At 52.8% G+C, this 18,935-nt stretch overlaps 1 protein-coding gene across 3 annotated transcripts in view; it reads left to right on the forward strand.

Annotated features, from left to right (window-relative positions):
- The first annotated feature begins 11,308 nt into the window (after window positions 1-11,308).
- The window catches only part of RNF213 (ring finger protein 213), a 49,697-nt gene continuing 42,070 nt past the window's right edge, over window positions 11,309-18,935 (forward strand). For all 3 annotated transcript variants that reach the window (XM_042802321.1, XM_042802323.1, XM_042802322.1), the window contains exons 1-9: window positions 11,309-11,519; window positions 12,057-12,743; window positions 13,358-13,539; window positions 14,238-14,396; window positions 14,674-14,861; window positions 15,094-15,371; window positions 16,524-16,792; window positions 17,827-18,015; window positions 18,536-18,734. In XM_042802321.1, coding sequence (XP_042658255.1) covers window positions 11,484-11,519; window positions 12,057-12,743; window positions 13,358-13,539; window positions 14,238-14,396; window positions 14,674-14,861; window positions 15,094-15,371; window positions 16,524-16,792; window positions 17,827-18,015; window positions 18,536-18,734 — 2,187 coding nt within the window. In that variant the 5' untranslated portion in view covers window positions 11,309-11,483. The remainder of the gene's footprint in view (window positions 11,520-12,056; window positions 12,744-13,357; window positions 13,540-14,237; window positions 14,397-14,673; window positions 14,862-15,093; window positions 15,372-16,523; window positions 16,793-17,826; window positions 18,016-18,535; window positions 18,735-18,935) is intronic.

Consider the following 18,935-nt stretch of genomic DNA (forward strand, 5'->3'; position numbering starts at 1 on the left):
GTCAGCATGATCTCTGCCTTCCTTTGGGGAAAGCTTTTTCCTTTTGTGTGGGAAGGAAAAATTAAACTCTAATTTCTGGCTGCTGCTGAGCAGACCAAGGAAAAGAAACTGAAACCAAACTCGGGCTGCCTGGTTGCTCAGTGCCTGAAGGTATGCACCAGCACAGCTCCTGCCAAAGGTTTTGGGGGTTTTGCAGTGGCAGCTGAGGAGCCCGGGAGGCACAAAACTGCCAGGGCCCGCAGGTGCGGCTGCTGGAGGCTGGAGGAGTGTTTGTTTTTGCAGCGGAGCAGCGCTGGGCGGCGAGTTCCTTGCTGCACCGGCAGCAGATCAACATTTGCAGAACTGAAGGGCACACATGCCCTTCTCTCCCCGTCCGTATCCGTCCGTCTGTCTCCCCAGACCAGGAGTGACCAGCGCAGAGACGGAGCAGATTTGACCCGTTTCTCTTCCCGTCGTGTGGCATCTGGCTGCAGGCCCTGCGCTGCGTGCCGTGGGAGCTGCTCAGCGAGGACACGGCAGGAGGGGCTCAGGTAACCCCCAGCCTGGAGATGCAGCAGGAGGGGGGAAAGAGCGGGGTAAGGGGGTAAAAAGGGCCGATTGTGTCTAAACAGTGTGTGTGCTCAAAATGTGTGAGTGCTGGTGAAGATCGGGTCTGCTGGGAGCCCGTGTTCAGCTCGGTCCCAGTTGGATCAACCTTTGCCTGTTGGATCCAGCACGATGGATTTTCCTTGCTCTCCCCACTGCTGCTGCCAGGCCCTGTCCCGCATCCCTGCACTGGCCCGGGGGGGGGGGCACCTGCATTTAACAGAAGGGTGAAACACCCCACAGCCACCCCCAGCGCTGGCCCAGCCCGGCTCCAGCACCCCGGGGAGCCTGTTTATGGCAATTTGCTGCCTCTGTTTGTGCAGCATCTCAGAGATCAGGTGGGGAAAAGATGCGGTCGATTGTGGCCGGAGGGACATTTCCCTCCAGGCAGTGGTGGGGGGGTTGCTGTGTCTCAACCCCACCAGCCCAAAGTGGAGAAAAGAGGGGCTTTGCTGGGAGCTGCTGAATCTGGGCTCAGAAGGAAGAGAAGGGGGCTGAGCTCCAGGCCGGGCCCCGGGCATCCCGCTCTGGGCTGGAACTGGCCCCCGGGAAAAGCCTCTGCCGGGCCCCCCCCGGCAACGGGCCGGGCTGTCGGGAACCTCTCGGTGCAGCGGGACCAGGCGAGGTTGGGGCGGCCCCGGGGGGAGCGGAGCCCTTTGCTGCGCTCCTCCGGTAGCCGGGGGGATGCCCGGGCGGCTCCGGCAACCCCGGCAGGGCGGGACCGCGGCGGGGTGGGCCGGGGCCGGGGCCGGGGCCGGGGCCGGGGCCGGGGCCGGGCGGGGGGCGGTGGCGGCGGCGGTGACGCCCCAGAAACGAAACTTGGTCGGCTCGGCGGAAAAGCGAAACTTTGCCGGGCGGGACGCGGCTCGGCGGGGCGGGCGCTGCAGGTGCCGGTCCCCGACGCGGTTCCCGGCCTGACGGTGAGTTGGGGTGGCGGGGCAGCGCTGCGGGCTGGGCCGGGGCACCGGGGCTGGGGGGCTTACGGGGGGGGGGGGGGGGTGGTGCGGGGGGGCTCGCTCCCCTGCCGGGCCCTGGGCAGGGGTGCGGGCTCCGGGCTCCGCTGCAGCCTCCGGGTGCGCCCGGACCCCCCCGATGTGCCCGGAACCCAACCCCCCCCCCCCCTCCCCGCGGTGCTCCCCGACCCTCCGGTGTGTCCGGCCATCCCTCGGGGCACTTCTCTGCCGTCTCCTCCCCGGGACACCCCGGGGTGATCCCGCTCCTCCCCGCCGTGCGCCCCGGCCATACCGGCGCCCTCCCAGTCCCGGTGCCCCCGGTCTCCCCGGCCGCACGCAGCCCCCCCGCCTGGCCCTCCCCTAACGGGCTCATTTGCATTCCCCCGGCCCACCCGCCACGCCATTGGCCCGCTCGCCCGGCTCGTTTGCATATTGGCTCGGGAGAGGCGGGGCTTGGCGGTCTGTGGGGAAGGAGCCGCGCTTCATTTGCATATAGGCTCCGCCCACGGGCCGGCACCGCCTCCGCCCCGGGCGGTGCCGCTGTGGGCCGGGGCCGGGGCCGCGGCCTGCGGGCTCCTCCCGGGACCCCCGGGCCCGGGCCCGGCCCTACCCCTACCTCTACCCCGGGCCCGGGCCCGGCCCTACCCCGGTCCCACCCCGGTTCCCCCAGGCGGGAGCAGCAGCCAGCAGAGCTCCGGGCTGCCGGGGACAGGGAGCGGGGCCTGCTGCTGAGGCCGCCCGCGCCCACCCTGCCGCCGGGGTATGGTTCGGCCCGGGCCTGCTGGGCCGCGCTGCCCTCGCGTTCCCAGATTTTATTTTCAAAAGTCTCTGTGCAGAGTGGGGTAGCTGTTTCTATTTTTTTTTTTTTTTTTTTTTTTTTAAAAGCGTTTGTGGCTTCCCCCTTCCCTCCCCCCAGCCTCTGAGCTGGCGCACCTCTCCAGCATCACAGCTTGTTTCCCGAAAAATAAAAGTGGAGCTGGGAGGAAGGTTATGTGGCAAAAGCTCATCGCTTGGCCTTAACATTCACGATCCCGCCCCATCCTCCTCACCTCCCCCTCGGTGGGCTCTGACAGGCTCACTGCAGAGTTTGCGGCTGGGAAGCACGGAGTGCTGCGCCGTTTTTTTGGGGGGACGAGGCTCCGGGTTCTCGCAGCGAGCGTGGGGCCGCGCTGGCTCCCGGCGCTGGGGACGAGGATTCAGGTAGGAGGGTGCGATGTGGGCTGAGCTGGGGGATGCCGGGCGGGGGGCCCGGCCCTGGCGCCCTGACGGGGGGCTGCGGGTGCCCGCTGGTGCGCGGGGAGCTCTGGGCTGTGCTCGGCTCCAGCTTCCCTTGTGTTGCTGGCCAGAGACGGGGTTTTCCTCGCTTTGCAGTGCCTGGTGGGGGACGGAGGGAGAAGGGAGTCAGTTGCTGGCACCTCCTACGCACACACCCCCTCCATGCTCAGATCTCCAGAGTTGAACTAGTTTGTTTTGCCAATGAACTGGTGCCATTTTTATGGGATGGTGTATTACAAAGACCCGTCTAGTTCCTCTTGCACCAGAATTTCCTATCTTCAGCTTATTGTTAGGTTTAGAATTCACTCCCTGAATTTATGTTTGATAACACGCTAATTCTGTCTCTATGAACAGCAGCAGAATCAAGTACACAATTAATGCAGTTACACTGGGGGAAATATTTACTAATCCTTTTATTTTCTTAAAGAGAAAATGACCTGGGCCACCAGAATTGCTCTTGGTTTGTTGATAAGAAGAATTATGAGCCTAAAAGAATACACTAACTCAGAATCAGCCTGTTGTAGTCCTGACAGGATCAATTCTTATCAAATCCCTCTGCAATCCAGAATGGCCGGGGAACAAACGCAGGATCTCTAGCTCTTAAATGCTGTAGGGAAAACATCCAAAGCATCTGTTCTGGTGATCCAAAAGCTTTGTCCCTGCTTCTGGCAAAGATTAAAAGTGGTGGAAGGAGTTGTAGTGCTTTACCAGGTAGATACGCTTTCTGTCTGGGGGACCAGGAAGTTCCACCAAGTAAACGTGTACAGGCCGACCCTTGTCAACAGAGTCACTGAAGAGCAGGAGAAGCTCAGGGCAGAGTTAAACTCTTCAGGTAATGGCATGATAGTAAATTGGATGTGACCAATACTGCAAAGGGTGCCTGCTTCAGGTACAAAACAACCTGCAGTCATTGAGCATAGACAGCCTTTGCGCTGTGTCACGGAGGAAATATTTGACGTGGTTATGATTTACCAGCAGTTCAAGATTTATTAATTGCTTGAGGTAGATCAAAAGGTTGAATTTTAGCAGCACTTAATGATTGACAATTTTAAAGATTAACAAGGTGATTTGATAGAATGTTATAATTAAAACAGTGACTTAATTACAGATTCAAGAATATCAGGATTCACATTAATTTACTACAAGTTACCCTAAATCAAAGTATGCATGTATAAACACAAAACATATACACGTACACAATATTTATACATACATATATACATACACATACACACAAATATTTGGATCCACTGAAATATGTAGACACCCCCACTTGTGAAGGCAAATGTGTATATTCAAATGCATAGATAGGTAGAGAGGTGGATGGAAGAGGCTAGGCTATAGTTAAAATTTCCCTCATCTTGAGCTTAAATACTCACAATGCGTTGGCATTCCCCAATGGGCAATAATTGAGCCTTGAGAAGCCTGACTTTGCCCTGGCCCTTTGTGGGCAGACAGTCTTTAAAGCTCAAGGAATCTGAAGAGGTCTGCGGAAGGAAGAGATCAGCATTGGTGCCTGGCTCAGATGTGAGCAACCTTTTCACAGCTTTTAAGGACTGGATAAAACTGTTGAAGGTAGAAAGGGAGTTTCCCATGCCTTCCTGGATGCAGCACTCAGCTGTGTGGTAGAGGTCACACAGCCAGTCAGAAGGCTGTGAAAGCTGGGAAGTGCCACTGTAATGTCACTGCACATCTTGGGGAGGTCCTCGAGCATTTGGACAGGCAGTTGTGCATCCCAGAGCATGTTGCTTCGGGCAGTAGCATGATAGCTGGAGGTAGGATAGGGATAGGTCAGTACCTCAATACAGTGATTTCTTAATTGTTCTGGTACTGACTGCAGGGGCCTTGCAGAGGGAATGCGGCTGTGCTGGGGAGGATGGTGTCACTGCTAGTGGTAGCTGTTCAACAGGGAACAACCAGTGGCTCCTGCATGTTCAGCTGATGGATTTATTCAGAAGCAGACCCTGCTTGCTGATCACCAGCTGAGGACTGTTGTCTTTCCTGACTCTCTAGTTTAACAAAGAACCTTGCCACCATTGCAGAAAGAAGAAAGGCGAAGCTTGCTCCGGTCCCTGATACAAAAGCAGAGCCTGGAGGAGAGATGGAAGGAGAAGGTGCTGACAGGCCCTACTCTACCACTGAAACAAAGGAGGAGGAGGGAGGATTGCTGATGGAGGACCCGAGATCTCTGATCAATACCTCAGAGACCCCACCTGAGTGCACTGCAGGTGCGTCTCCTTCCTCTACCGAAAGAAGGGAGGAAGAAGAGGCAGCATCACTGCTGGAGGGTGTAACAGCCCCGAGGGATTTCTCAGAGACCGCACCTCAGTGCATGGCTGCTGATTCTTCTGAGAAGTCCCGGAAGAGGGTAAGGCTCCTTGGGTGTGCTGAGCAGCTGGTAGGTGGTCGCTCTCTCTTTTGTACAGCAACGAGGCAGGGCTGCACCGCCAGGAATCCCTGTGGCCCTCCCCTGGATGCTGCTGCCTGTGTTCCCAGGCAAACTGTAGATGTGTTTGCTGACGTGAAGTGTCGCGTGTGCGGCCCGCTGCTGTGCTGAGCGGTGCAGCTCCCCCTAAGAGCGCCTTTGCTGCATGGAGGGAAGGGGAGCGGGATTCAGCTTAGTAATCGGCCTGATCTTGTGCGTGAGCATCGTGCTCGGCGCTGCCCTGTGTCCCTGCTGAGAAGGTCTTGAATATTAAAGCTACAGAATTCTCAGGAGTCACTTGTGTTTCACCTGCTGGAGAAGACGGTAGCTGGTCTTGTCCCTTCCCTTCCTGATCGTTCTCCATTAAGCCCGTGTGGCAGGAAGGGGTTGCTACCAGCTGCGACAGAGGCGGGTGGCAAAGAATTTCTCCCTGACAATGAATAAACAGGCATTGTGTTGATCCTTCTTTTTTGGTTTAATAGAAAAAGAAGAGGAATAAAAGAAAGACGGGTCCTTCCGCCTCCGGGGAGCAGGACTCTCTGCCTCCTCTAAGCACAGCACCAGCTCAAACGACAGAATTGGCTGCTACAAGTGTTACTCCCCAAGACATCCGAACCCCGGGCGGTGAAGTAGCCGAAGCGCGCGCTGATGTGCTTGCTGGTGGCAGCGAAGGCGCCCAGGACAGCGACAAGGCGTTGGGTCGCTCGGGGAGGGGAGCTGGAAGTGTGGAAGCAGCTGCCAGAGGCGGTGGCAGCGGCGTGGATGGGGCGACCGCACCAGAGCAGAGCAGCACGGATAGTGTGGCTGCCCCGGCTGCGAGCTCTGCAGCCCCGAAGGAGAAGGTGGGGGGTGGAGGTACCACCGAGTGCAGAGAAACGGTCCGGAGCAGCGTGGAAGGGGGCAGTCGTGCCCCTGACGCTGGGCAGCTTCCAGAAACCAGAGCAGATTCCCAGTCCCTGGGTAGCAGTAAGAAACTGGGCTCAGCAGGGGAGAGAGCGAGCGTTTCCTCTGGGTTGTCCCCTGCTACGGGCGCACCTAAAAGTAAGCCTGCAGCTCCTTGTGCTGAACATCAAAGTCGGGACACCAAGACTCCAGCTGTGGTCAGGAGCTCGCAGGCTGGGAAGGATAAACAAGACCCCAGGCAGAAAGCGAGCTGTTTGACTTCCAGGGTAAGCGTGCGAGTGAGCACGGTTGAGTTGGGCAGAGTTTCCCTTGATGACTCCTTTGTGCTGTGGGTGAAGCTGGGGAGCGGGAGGCTGGGGATCCGGGGAGAAAGCAGGGAGCACTATGATGCGTTCCTTTTTCAAATACTGCTCTCCTGGGTGTTGGTTGTGGTGCAGCTCCCTCACGGTGTGGTTGCTGAGTTCCCCCCGGGAGCTGTGACCTTGTCCCTTGTCCAGCGAGCTCTGTCGGATCTCCTCTGATGAGGAGAACTTTGTGCTGTGTAGGTGTCTGTGCTCCACTCCCGGGGAGGCCTGTACAGCTGTAAGTTGCTGTTGGTTGTCTTTCCTTTTCTTTACGCCCCATCCTCTGGGGACTTGGGGCTTATTGACCTGATGTCTTGCCAGTGTGTTGGGTGGATTCCACTTGCAATCATGCTCTATTTCCCATAGCCAATAGCTTCCCCCAGTGAGGGATTAGTATTTCTGGAAGTTTGAAGCTAGCTGGTGTGCCGTGATTTCTGGGCATCCCACCCGTCTGAAGAGATGCTGGATTTTTCTGTGGATGTTGCACTTCCAGGGTCTCCTGTTTAACCGGGCATTGTCTGTTTTCCTATTGCAGAATGAAGACACAAAGCAGAAAAAGGAGACGCCAAGCGAGAAAATGCATGAAGTAACTGAGAAGGGAATTCAGACCAAAGGACCTGAGCTTTCTAGAATCAATACCTCAGAGACCCCACCTGAGTGCACTGCAGGTGCGTCTCCTTCCTCTACCGAAAGAAGGGAGGAAGAAGAGGCAGCATCACTGCTGGAGGGTGTAACAGCCCCGAGGGATTTCTCAGAGACCGCACCTCAGTGCATGGCTGCTGATTCTTCTGAGAAGTCCCGGAAGAGGGTAAGGCTCCTTGGGTGTGCTGAGCAGCTGGTAGGTGGTCGCTCTCTCTTTCGTACAGCAACGAGGCAGGGCTGCACCGCCAGGAATCCCTGTGGCCCTCCCCTGGATGCTGCTGCCTGTGTTCCCAGGCAAACTGTAGATGTGTTTGCTGACGTGAAGTGTCGCGTGTGCGGCCCGCTGCTGTGCTGAGCGGTGCAGCTCCCCCTAAGAGCGCCTTTGCTGCATGGAGGGAAGGGGAGCGGGATTCAGCTTAGTAATCGGCCTGATCTTGTGCGTGAGCATCGTGCTCGGCGCTGCCCTGTGTTCCTGCTGAGAAGGTCTTGAATATTAAAGCTACGGAATTCTCAGGAGTCACTTGTGTTTCACCTGCTGGAGAAGGCGGTAGCTGGTCTTGTCCCTTCCCTTCCCGATCGTTCTCCATTAAGCCCGTGTGGCAGGAGGAGGTTGCTACCAGCTGCGACAGAGGCGGGTGGCAAAGAATTTCTCTCTGACAATGAATAAACAGGCATTGTGTTGATCCTTCTTTTTTGGTTTAATAGAAAAAGAAGAGGAATAAAAGAAAGACGGGTCCTTCCGCCTCCGGGGAGCAGGACTCTCTGCCTCCTCTAAGCACAGCACCAGCTCAAACGACAGAATTGGCTGCTACAAGTGTTACTCCCCAAGACATCCGAACCCCGGGCGGTGAAGTAGCCGAAGCGCGCGCTGATGTGCTTGCTGGTGGCAGCGAAGGCGCCCAGGACAGCGACAAGGCGTTGGGTCGCTCGGGGAGGGGAGCTGGAAGTGTGGAAGCAGCTGCCAGAGGCGGTGGCAGCGGCGTGGATGGGACGACCGCACCAAAGCAGAGCAGCACGGATAGTGTGGCTGCCCCGGCTGCGAGCTCTGCAGCCCCGAAGGAGAAGGTGGGGGGTGGAGGTACCACCGAGTGCAGAGAAACGGTCCGGAGCAGCGTGGAAGGGGGCAGTCGTGCCCCTGACGCTGGGCAGCTTCCAGAAACCAGAGCAGATTCCCGGTCCCTGGGTAGCAGTAAGAAACTGGGCTCAGCAGGGGAGAGAGCGAGCGTTTCCTCTGGGTTGTCCCCTGCTACGGGCGCACCTAAAAGTAAGCCTGCAGCTCCTTGTGCTGAACATCAAAGTCGGGACACCAAGACTCCAGCTGTGGTCAGGAGCTCGCAGGCTGGGAAGGATAAACAAGACCCCAGGCAGAAAGCGAGCTGTTTGACTTCCAGGGTAAGCGTGCGAGTGAGCACGGTTGAGTTGGGCAGAGTTTCCCTCGATGCCTCCTTTGTGCTGTGGGTGAAGCTGGGGAGCGGGAGGCTGGGGATCCGGGGAGAAAGCAGGGAGCACTATGATGCGTTCCTTTTTCAAATACTGCTCTCCTGGGTGTTGGTTGTGGTGCAGCTCCCTCACGGTGTGGTTGCTGAGTTCCCCCCGGGAGCTGTGACCTTGTCCCTTGTCCAGCGAGCTCTGTCGGATCTCCTCTGACGAGGAGAACTTTGTGCTGTGTAGGTGTCTGTGCTCCACTCCCGGGGAGGCCTGTACAGCTGTAAGTTGCTGTTGGTTGTCTTTCCTTTTCTTTACGCCCCATCCTCTGGGGACTTGGGGCTTATTGACCTGATGTCTTGCCAGTGTGTTTGGGTGGATTCCACTTGCAATCATGCTCTATTTCCCATAGCCAATAGCTTCCCCCAGTGAGGGATTAGTATTTCTGGAAGTTTGAAGCTAGCTGGTGTGCCGTGATTTCTGGGCATCCCACCCGTCTGAAGAGATGCTGGATTTTTCTGTGGATGTTGCACTTCCAGGGTCTCCTGTTTAACCGGGCATTGTCTGTTTTCCTATTGCAGAATGAAGACACAAAGCAGAAAAAGAAGACCCCAAGCGAGAAAATGCATGAAGTAACTGAGAAGGGAATTCAGACCAAAGGACCTGAGCTTTCTAGAATCAATACCTCAGAGACCCCACCTGAGTGCACTGCAGGTGCGTCTCCTTCCTCTACCGAAAGAAGGGAGGAAGAAGAGGTAGCATCACTGCTGGAGGGTGTAACAGCTCCGAGGGATTTCTCAGAGACCGCACCTCAGTGCATGGCTGCTGATTCTTCTGAGAAGTCCCGGAAGAGGGTAAGGCTCCTTGGGTGTGCTGAGCAGCTGGTAGGTGGTCGCTCTCTCTTTCGTACAGCAACGAGGCAGGGCTGCACCGCCAGGAATCCCTGTGGCCCTCCCCTGGATGCTGCTGCCTGTGTTCCCAGGCAAACTGTAGATGTGTTTGCTGACGTGAAGTGTCGCGTGTGCGGCCCGCTGCTGTGCTGAGCGGTGCAGCTCCCCCTAAGAGCGCCTTTGCTGCATGGAGGGAAGGGGAGCGGGATTCAGCTTAGTAATCGGCCTGATCTTGTGCGTGAGCATCGTGCTCGGCGCTGCCCTGTGTTCCTGCTGAGAAAGTGTTGAATATTGAAGCTACAGAATTCTCAGGAGTCACTTGTGTTTCACCTGCTGGAGAAGACGGTAGCTGGTCTTGTCCCTTCCCTTCCCGATCGTTCTCCATTAAGCCCGTGTGGCAGGAGGAGGTTGCTACCAGCTGCGACAGAGGCGGGTGGCAAAGAATTTCTCTCTGACAATGAATAAACAGGCATTGTGTTGATCCTTCTTTTTTGGTTTAATAGAAAAAGAAGAGGAATAAAAGAAAGACGGGTCCTTCCGCCTCCGGGGAGCAGGACTCTCTGCCTCCTCTAAGCACAGCACCAGCTCAAACGACAGAATTGGCTGCTACAAGTGTTACTCCCCAAGACATCCGAACCCCGGGCGGTGAAGTAGCCGAAGCGTGCGCTGATGTGCTTGCTGGTGGCAGCGAAGGCGCCCAGGACAGCGACAAGGCGTTGGGTCGCTCGGGGAAGGGAGCTGGAAGTGTGGAAGCAGCTGCCAGAGGCGGTGGCAGCGGCGTGGATGGGGCGACCGCACCAAAGCAGAGCAGCACGGATAGTGTGGCTGCCCCGGCTGCGAGCTCTGCAGCCCCGAAGGAGAAGGTGGGGGGTGGAGGTACCACTGAGTGCAGAGAAACGGTCCGGAGCAGCGTGGAAGGGGGCAGTCGTGCCCCTGACGCTGGGCAGCTTCCAGAAACCAGAGCAGATTCCCGGTCCCTGGGTAGCAGTAAGAAACTGGGCTCAGCAGGGGAGAGAGCGAGCGTTTCCTCTGGGTTGTCCCCTGCTACGGGCGCACCTAAAAGTAAGCCTGCAGCTCCTTGTGCTGAACATCAAAGTCGGGACACCAAGACTCCAGCTGTGGTCAGGAGCTCGCAGGCTGGGAAGGATAAACAAGACCCCAGGCAGAAAGCGAGCTGTTTGACTTCCAGGGTAAGCGTGCGAGTGAGCACGGTTGAGTTGGGCAGAGTTTCCCTTGATGCCTCCTTTGTGCTGTGGGTGAAGCTGGGGAGCGGGAGGCTGGGGATCCGGGGAGAAAGCAGGGAGCACTATGATGCGTTCCTTTTTCAAATACTGCTCTCCTGGGTGTTGGTTGTGGTGCAGCTCCCTCACGGTGTGGTTGCTGAGTTCCCCCCGGGAGCTGTGACCTTGTCCCTTGTCCAGCGAGCTCTGTCGGATCTCCTCTGATGAGGAGAACTTTGTGCTGTGTAGGTGTCTGTGCTCCACTCCCGGGGAGGCCTGTACAGCTGTAAGTTGCTGTTGGTTGTCTTTCCTTTTCTTTACGCCCCATCCTCTGGGGACTTGGGGCTTATTGACCTGATGTCTTGCTAGTGTGTTTGGGTGGATTCCACTTGCAATCATGCGCTCTTTCCCACAGCCGATAGCTTCCCCCAGTGAGGGATTAGTATTTCTGGAAGTTTGAAGCTAGCTGGTGTGCCGTGATTTCTGGGCATCCCACCCGTCTGAAGAGATGCTGGATTTTTCTGTGGATGTTGCACTTCCAGGGTCTCCTGTTTAACCGGGCATTGTCTGTTTTCCTATTGCAGAATGAAGACACAAAGCAGAAAAAGGAGACGCCAAGCGAGAAAATGCTTGAAGTAACTGAGAAGGGAATTCAGACCAAAGGACCTGAGCTTTCTAGAATCAATACCTCAGAGACCCCACCTGAGTGCACTGCAGGTGCGTCTCCTTCCTCTACCGAAAGAAGGGAGGAAGAAGAGGCAGCATCACTGCTGGAGGGTGTAACAGCTCCGAGGGATTTCTCAGAGACCGCACCTCAGTGCATGGCTGCTGATTCTTCTGAGAAGTCCCGGAAGAGGGTAAGGCTCCTTGGGTGTGCTGAGCAGCTGGTAGGTGGTCGCTCTCTCTTTCGTACAGCAATGAGGCAGGGCTGCACCGCCAGGAATCCCTGTGGCCCTCCCCTGGATGCTGCTGCCTGTGTTCCCAGGCAAACTGTAGATGTGTTTGCTGACGTGAAGTGTCGCGTGTGCGGCCCGCTGCTGTGCTGAGCGGTGCAGCTCCCCCTAAGAGCGCCTTTGCTGCATGGAGGGAAGGGGAGCGGGATTCAGCTTAGTAATCGGCCTGATCTTGTGCGTGAGCATCGTGCTCGGCGCTGCCGTGTCCCTGCTGAGAAAGTCTTGAATATTAAAGCTACGGAATTCTCAGGAGTCACTTGTGTTTCACCTGCTGGAGAAGACGGTAGCTGGTCTTGTCCCTTCCCTTCCCGATCGTTCTCCATTAAGCCCGTGTGGCAGGAAGGGGTTGCTACCAGCTGCGACAGAGGCGGGTGGCAAAGAATTTCTCTCTGACAATGAATAAACAGGCATTGTGTTGATCCTTCTTTTTTGGTTTAATAGAAAAAGAAGAGGAATAAAAGAAAGACGGGTCCTTCCGCCTCCGGGGAGCAGGACTCTCTGCCTCCTCTAAGCACAGCACCAGCTCAAACGACAGAATTGGCTGCTACAAGTGTTACTCCCCAAGACATCCGAACCCCGGGCGGTGAAGTAGCCGAAGCGCGCGCTGATGTGCTTGCTGGTGGCAGCGAAGGCGCCCAGGACAGCGACAAGGCGTTGGGTCGCTCGGGGAAGGGAGCTGGAAGTGTGGAAGCAGCTGCCAGAGGCGGTGGCAGCGGCGTGGATGGGGCGACCGCACCAAAGCAGAGCAGCACGGATAGTGTGGCTGCCCCGGCTGCGAGCTCTGCAGCCCCGAAGGAGAAGGTGGGGGGTGGAGGTACCACTGAGTGCAGAGAAACGGTCCGGAGCAGCGTGGAAGGGGGCAGTCGTGCCCCTGACGCTGGGCAGCTTCCAGAAACCAGAGCAGATTCCCGGTCCCTGGGTAGCAGTAAGAAACTGGGCTCAGCAGGGGAGAGAGCGAGCGTTTCCTCTGGGTTGTCCCCTGCTACGGGCGCACCTAAAAGTAAGCCTGCAGCTCCTTGTGCTGAACATCAAAGTCGGGACACCAAGACTCCAGCTGTGGTCAGGAGCTCGCAGGCTGGGAAGGATAAACAAGACCCCAGGCAGAAAGCGAGCTGTTTGACTTCCAGGGTAAGCGTGCGAGTGAGCACGGTTGAGTTGGGCAGAGTTTCCCTCGATGCCTCCTTTGTGCTGTGGGTGAAGCTGGGGAGCGGGAGGCTGGGGATCCGGGGAGAAAGCAGGGAGCACTATGATGCGTTCCTTTTTCAAATACTGCTCTCCTGGGTGTTGGTTGTGGTGCAGCTCCCTCACGGCGTGGTTGCTGAGTTCCCCCCGGGAGCTGTGACCTTGTCCCTTGTCCAGCGAGCTCTGTCGGATCTCCTCTGATGAGGAGAACTTTGTGCTGTGTAGGTGTCTGTGCTCCACTCCCGGGGAGGCCTGTACAGCTGTAAGTTGCTGTTGGTTGTCTTTCCTTTTCTTTACGCCCCATCCTCTGGGGACTTGGGGCTTATTGACCTGATGTCTTGCTAGTGTGTTTGGGTGGATTCCACTTGCAATCATGCACTCTTTCCCACAGCCAATAGCTTCCCCCAGTGAGGGATTAGTATTTCTGGAAGTTTGAAGCTAGCTGGTGTGCCGTGATTTCTGGGCATCCCACCCGTCTGAAGAGATGCTGGATTTTTCTGCGGATGTTGCACTTCCAGGGTCTCCTGTTTAACCGGGCATTGTCTGTTTTCCTATTGCAGAATGAAGACACAAAGCAGAAAAAGAAGACCCCAAGCGAGAAAATGCATGAAGTAACTGGGAAGGGAATTCAGACCAAAGGACCTGAGGTTGTTAGAAAGGATGATGCTTCAGCTGCAACAAATGGTCACAAGGAAAAAAAGCAACAAAAGAACCAGAAACCTGTGGATAAGGGTAAAGAAAGGTGAGAACAGCCCTGCTGTTCCCCAGCGTTTCTCGCTGGATTTGCTGTGAGGAGGACTGCAGACTGAGTCAGGCGATTGAACTACTAAAATTCAGTCTGCGTGTATCTTGAATACATGGAAATAGAATTACCTTAAAACCAAGGTAAACTACTGCTCATGCAAAAGAGAGACTGTGTTTAACTGGGAGTTGCAGCACAGGTCATGTACTGGGTATGTGGTACACTTGGTACTTGAGCATTTTTGACTATCCGATGAATAAAAAAATTGCCTTCATTTCTTACTTACGCGAGCAACGTGTGCTTCACACATGTAATTCTTTAGATCAATGGTGTGAAGACCCGTTTTGATTAATATAACTTGTTTTGCTTAATGTATGTGAGCTGGAAGTGGGATAAATCCTAACCATTTCAGGTGACTCTATTGGGTGAGGTGTATCTGTTGGCTTACCAGAGCAGTGACCCAGATGCACATGGCCAGAGCATTTCATGCTGCCTTTAGGAACCTGTCTTTCTTTTTTGCACTAGGCGTTACCCTGGGCCTGCTATGTAGAATCAGTTTGAGTGAACTGCTGACAGAGCTTATTGGTCTTGCATCCAGGAAGCTAGTGGCTCAAATCTTATTTTTTGTTTATAATGATTTGTGCAATTAAAAAAAAAAAAAAAATTCTTTCTATTTTCCTTCTAATTCTTTCTTGTAGTTTTATGTGCCGAAGTGATGGTGTTACAGTATACTTCCATGCAATATTATCCAAAGACTTCAAACTAAACCCTAACACCCATAAAGTTTTCATCCGGGCTGAAGGCATTTATCCCTATGCAGACTGGAAGGACAACATCTGTGAGCTGACCTGCACCAAGTAAGTACCTGTATGAGTCACAGAGGCACTGGACTGTTTGGGCTCTGCAGAACAGGATGCAATGTGGTACTTCATTTAATATGTAAGACTGTAGCTGTATGTTCATAGGTGGGTATTGCTACAAAGGGTTTTCATAGTGGAGATAACTATTGTAAAACTTTCATCATGAAAGAGTAATCACCATTCCTGTTAAAAATGGAGTGATGCATGGAAAAGGAAGTATATAGATCAGCTGACATGTCCTTTGCCTTCCTTTGCTGTGTTTTGTGTTTCCTAGGCATCTAGGAGAACATGGATACCTCATTGAAGGCACTGTAATTCTTGCAAAAGAAAACACTGATAAATTCATTCCTTACAAATATTGGGTTACCTGTGGTGAAGGGGCATATGAATTTATTTACAAGTGTTCAAATAATTATGTGAATCGCTGCTTATTGATAAGAAGCAACTTGCTCAATGATGGAGGTGAGCTTTCCTGACTGGATGTGCATACTGGGGTGACCCATGTTTTTTTGGTGGGATGATCTCTAATTTCTTATGGACTAGCATTATTAGACAGCACTGTCTGAAGGTGGGAACTTAGTGGGCCAGTGGAGGTATTTCTGCGGACAGCTGAAAGAGTAAAGTCATACACAAATGTGTGTTTGTTTCTCAAATTGCTGTTTTCCTGTATTCTCATCTGTCTTGTTTATTCTAGAATGGCACCAGTATGATGATATTGTGTGTGCAGAGTCTGCTCTAAAAAGCTTTTTGAAGATGCTTTCTCGTGATAAAAACAAAGACGTGGTGGAAGGGAAGACAGTAGCTGCAAATATTATGTTAGAAAATATCTTCAGCATTCTTGGAACCTGGAGTCCCAACAACCTGAGAAACTTCCTCTTCCAGCTGAGGCAGTTTTATGTCGTTACAGCAGACCAATGGGTATATGATGGCAAGGAAATGCAATGGACGGAGTTAAACTTTGGCACACGGCAGGTAATCTGGTTTGTTTTAACAGATCTTAGAAAATAAACATTTTTTTACTAAACACAGAACTTTAATTTTGCTGTTGACCTTGTTGGGTTAGTTTTGCTTTTCCAATCAGAAAGTTCAGGCGTGAGAGAATCAGTGGGGGATCCTTTTGGGGTGACTGCCACCATCTGCCTTGGGAACTTCAGTCACACCTGTGCAGTTAGGTGCAGTTCTGAATATCCTGTACTGGTCCGCAGCAGAGCTTGTGATGTGGTGACTTCTTACTTGAGTAGCTTTTGTGTCTGGATATTAATTTCTAAGCCTGGCCCTTTAGTTTTGCTGCCAGTCGCTCTGTCACCAACTTATCTGCACTTGTGTTTGACTCCAAACCTGCCTTTTTTTTGCGATGATCTCTTCCAGGTCCAGTTCTAAGCAGTGATGCAGACAGGGCTTCTGGAGTCCCAAATTTCTTACCTGGCATAATTATGAAATATGGCAGAAATGTCACGTTATCTTTTTGGGGGCTTCGGACCAGTGTCAGTGCTGCTCATTTCTAACTCTCCCCAGCCTCCCTCCTCCTGGTGATGCAGGAGAGACCACGAGATGGGATACCCGCCCAGCTCAGCAGAGCCCGCGGGTGTTCCATGTCCCTGCCAGTTTTCAGAAGGGTGATTTTGGTATTGCCAAAATATTACTATGGACCCCCTGGGCGTGGTTTCAGAGTAGCTTTTGGGGGCCTGTGGGTAAAGATAGAAATACCTCTCCCTTCGGTGACTCCCAACCAAGCCTGAGTCCTCTGGGAGCTGGAGTCCGCTTGAGGCGTGCGATGGTGACGTAAGGCAGCGTTGGGTGTACAACTGCTCAGCTCACCGGTTCCCTTCCCGAGGTCTGCTCTGGTCTCTCGATGTTCCCCAGTGCTGCTGGGCCTGGGAAGGTGCAGCAGTAGTCGGGGGGAGCTGGTAGCATGGAGAGGGGCACCCAACCATCGCAGGTACAGGGGTACCACGCCTGATGTTCTGGTGGTGGTCGGTACCGCGTGTGCTCAGTTCTCGGTACCACCATGGTGCCGTGGGGTGTACAGGACTATCGAGTGTTCTCACTGTAACCAGCAGAAGAAGAAGACTTGTTGGGAAACTAACGCTGCGGTTGGTCTGTTTCTTCCCTTCCTTATCCTAGGTGAATGATTTGCTGCTGAAATATATGAGGAAAATAGTTCTTCCTTTCCTCGCAGCAGGAGGTGCGAAGGCATCACAGGAGGACACAGTAATAAAAAGTAAACTGGCTCTGGGGCTCACCATCCTCACAGTAACTGAAGGACTTGGGCTTCCAGCATCTACAAGTGATTTGGCTGGCCTGTGTAGCCTCTTGTGCTTGGATGAGGTCTCACGACAAGCCATACTGGATGAGATTTGTCAGATCAAAAAGGCTTTTGAAGCAGTTACTAGGTATGTGTGTTACTGGAGCACTTACAAGGTAACTGGGCTACTTTTGCTGCAAGCATAGCATCCTGTGATAAAACAATGAGGGAATTCAGCTCTCTAGTGTCAGAGAACCAGAAAAAAAATAGGATTTGAAGGGATCTTTGGAGGTTATTGTTCCAACCTCCTGCTCAAAGCAGGGCTAAGGTCCAGGCAAGGTTGCAGTCGAGTTCTGAAAAAATCCAGGGGTGAAGATTGCACGACCTCTTTGGGGCCCTCTTAGTCACATACTTTTCTTGATGTAAAGAATATTTTCTTTTTGTCCAAACAGGATTTCCCTTATTGCAACTTGTCACTGTTGCCAGAGTAGTCGATTGAGTTAAAACTACTGTTTTTTCTTTATGTATAAAAATCTTATTTATTATCCTTTTATGTCAAGCAGTTTCTAGCTTCTTACCTGTTTGCTATTCATACTTACAAACTCCACTGACTGGGATCATCATGTGTTTACTCATTTAAATGCCATATTTAGATTATTATTGTCTTCTCTGATGTGCATCATTACACATGTTTTTTTGTTGAATTTTCCTTGGAGTGCCTGTTTATTAGACTGTTAGATAACTGCTTATCTGGCATTCGAATTTCCAGTTCTTCACTTGCACAGCTGCAGCTAATAAATTTCCTTTTGGAGGCCTTTGTAGTACTTCAGCCCAAGAAAGGAGGCCGAGAATTGTCCTTAGATCTTCATCTGTGTCACCTGGTCTCTGACTGAGCTGCGGGGGGTTCACGTGGAAACTAAATGAAGTATTGGCACTTCTTAGTGCTGTGTTAGTGGGGCTTGTGCAGAGAGATTCAAATAAGATTACAGCTTTGAGTCTTAGACTATCACTTTATATACGCTTCAATGAAGATAAGGTTGAGCTAAAATAGTTACCAGAAGTTATTTGAAGGTACACAGCGAGATTGAGATGTAGCCTTCCCCTCCTCCAGGGACATTCTTGACTCCTATAAAAAGCTATTCTTTTACTGTGTGTGTTTGTTTTGATATTTTTTTTTTTCAGTTTGAAGGTTCACCTGATAAACTTGTGCCAGAGATGTATTGATGACAAAGTAGACCAGTGGGTGTGGATTCTTCCTCTTCTGCATTTCTTTGCTGCTCCTTTGCATCATGACCGCTTGCCGATGGAAGAAGATACCTGGGCAGGGCTGGAAGGGCTTCCATTTGCTGAAACAAGGAAGAAGCAAGATACGTGAGTTTTCCAGAATTACTCGTTACTTCCGATGCCTTGGCAACTGTAGTTTGGTGATCACCTTACTTTCTCTCTTTTTTATTTTTTCTCCCTTGTTCGTAAAAAATAAGAAATGTGGCATGTTGATGGATATTTGGGATCTATGAACACAGACAGTGGTTGCTCAGAGGTTATGGTGTATAGCAAAGCTGTGCAGTGTATTACCTTTCAGGCCCAAACAACCCTTTATTCTGCAAGCCGTGGAGCAGCTTGCGTGGTTGGTGATGCCTGGCATTAATTAAAGCAGCTCATGATGTCTTGTGCAGAATCTGAGAAAGACTTGGAGTTTATTTTCCTTGAGTGCTTCTGCTCAGTAGTTTGACACTGCTTCTGCAATCACTGGGTTTTGGGGTCTTCTACTGATCTTCAGCTGTAAATGAAAAAAGCACAGGAGTGAGAATAAGAGTCCTCCATGGGCCAAACAAGCTTTTAGCCTTTTGTACTGTGAAAACTTGAAGATTTTGTTTTGTCTTCCCTCCAGGGGGACCTTACTTCAACTAATGAAAGAAAAGAAATACTTGATGGAATTTGATAAGACTCTGGCCAGGTCCTGGATCTGTGTGCTGCCCCTGGAGAGCCTGCCTGAATTTATAGAAGACTTTTCCATTGATTTGTTAGTTACTCTTCAAGGTGTTTCTTACAGATTAGAGAACACTGACCTTTCATGGAACAAGTTAAAGGTTTGTCTTCTGGCAGCTTTACTCAGCTAAGGGATAAAGGCTGAAACTGGGTTGTAGTATGCCTTTTAGCAGAACTGACTGTCATTAAAGGGAATGTGGTTGGTAGCAGGTCAGAGCACAAAGAGCTTTAAATTTAGTTAAAAGCGAAAATAGTTTTCTGAAGTAGGAGACTCCTAAGAGGAGATGAGAGGGTGTATCTAT

This window comes from Tyto alba, unplaced genomic scaffold, assembly GCF_018691265.1.
Source record: "Tyto alba isolate M040663 unplaced genomic scaffold, T.alba_DEE_v4.0 Super-Scaffold_39, whole genome shotgun sequence".
Lineage (NCBI taxonomy): Eukaryota > Metazoa > Chordata > Aves > Strigiformes > Tytonidae > Tyto > Tyto alba.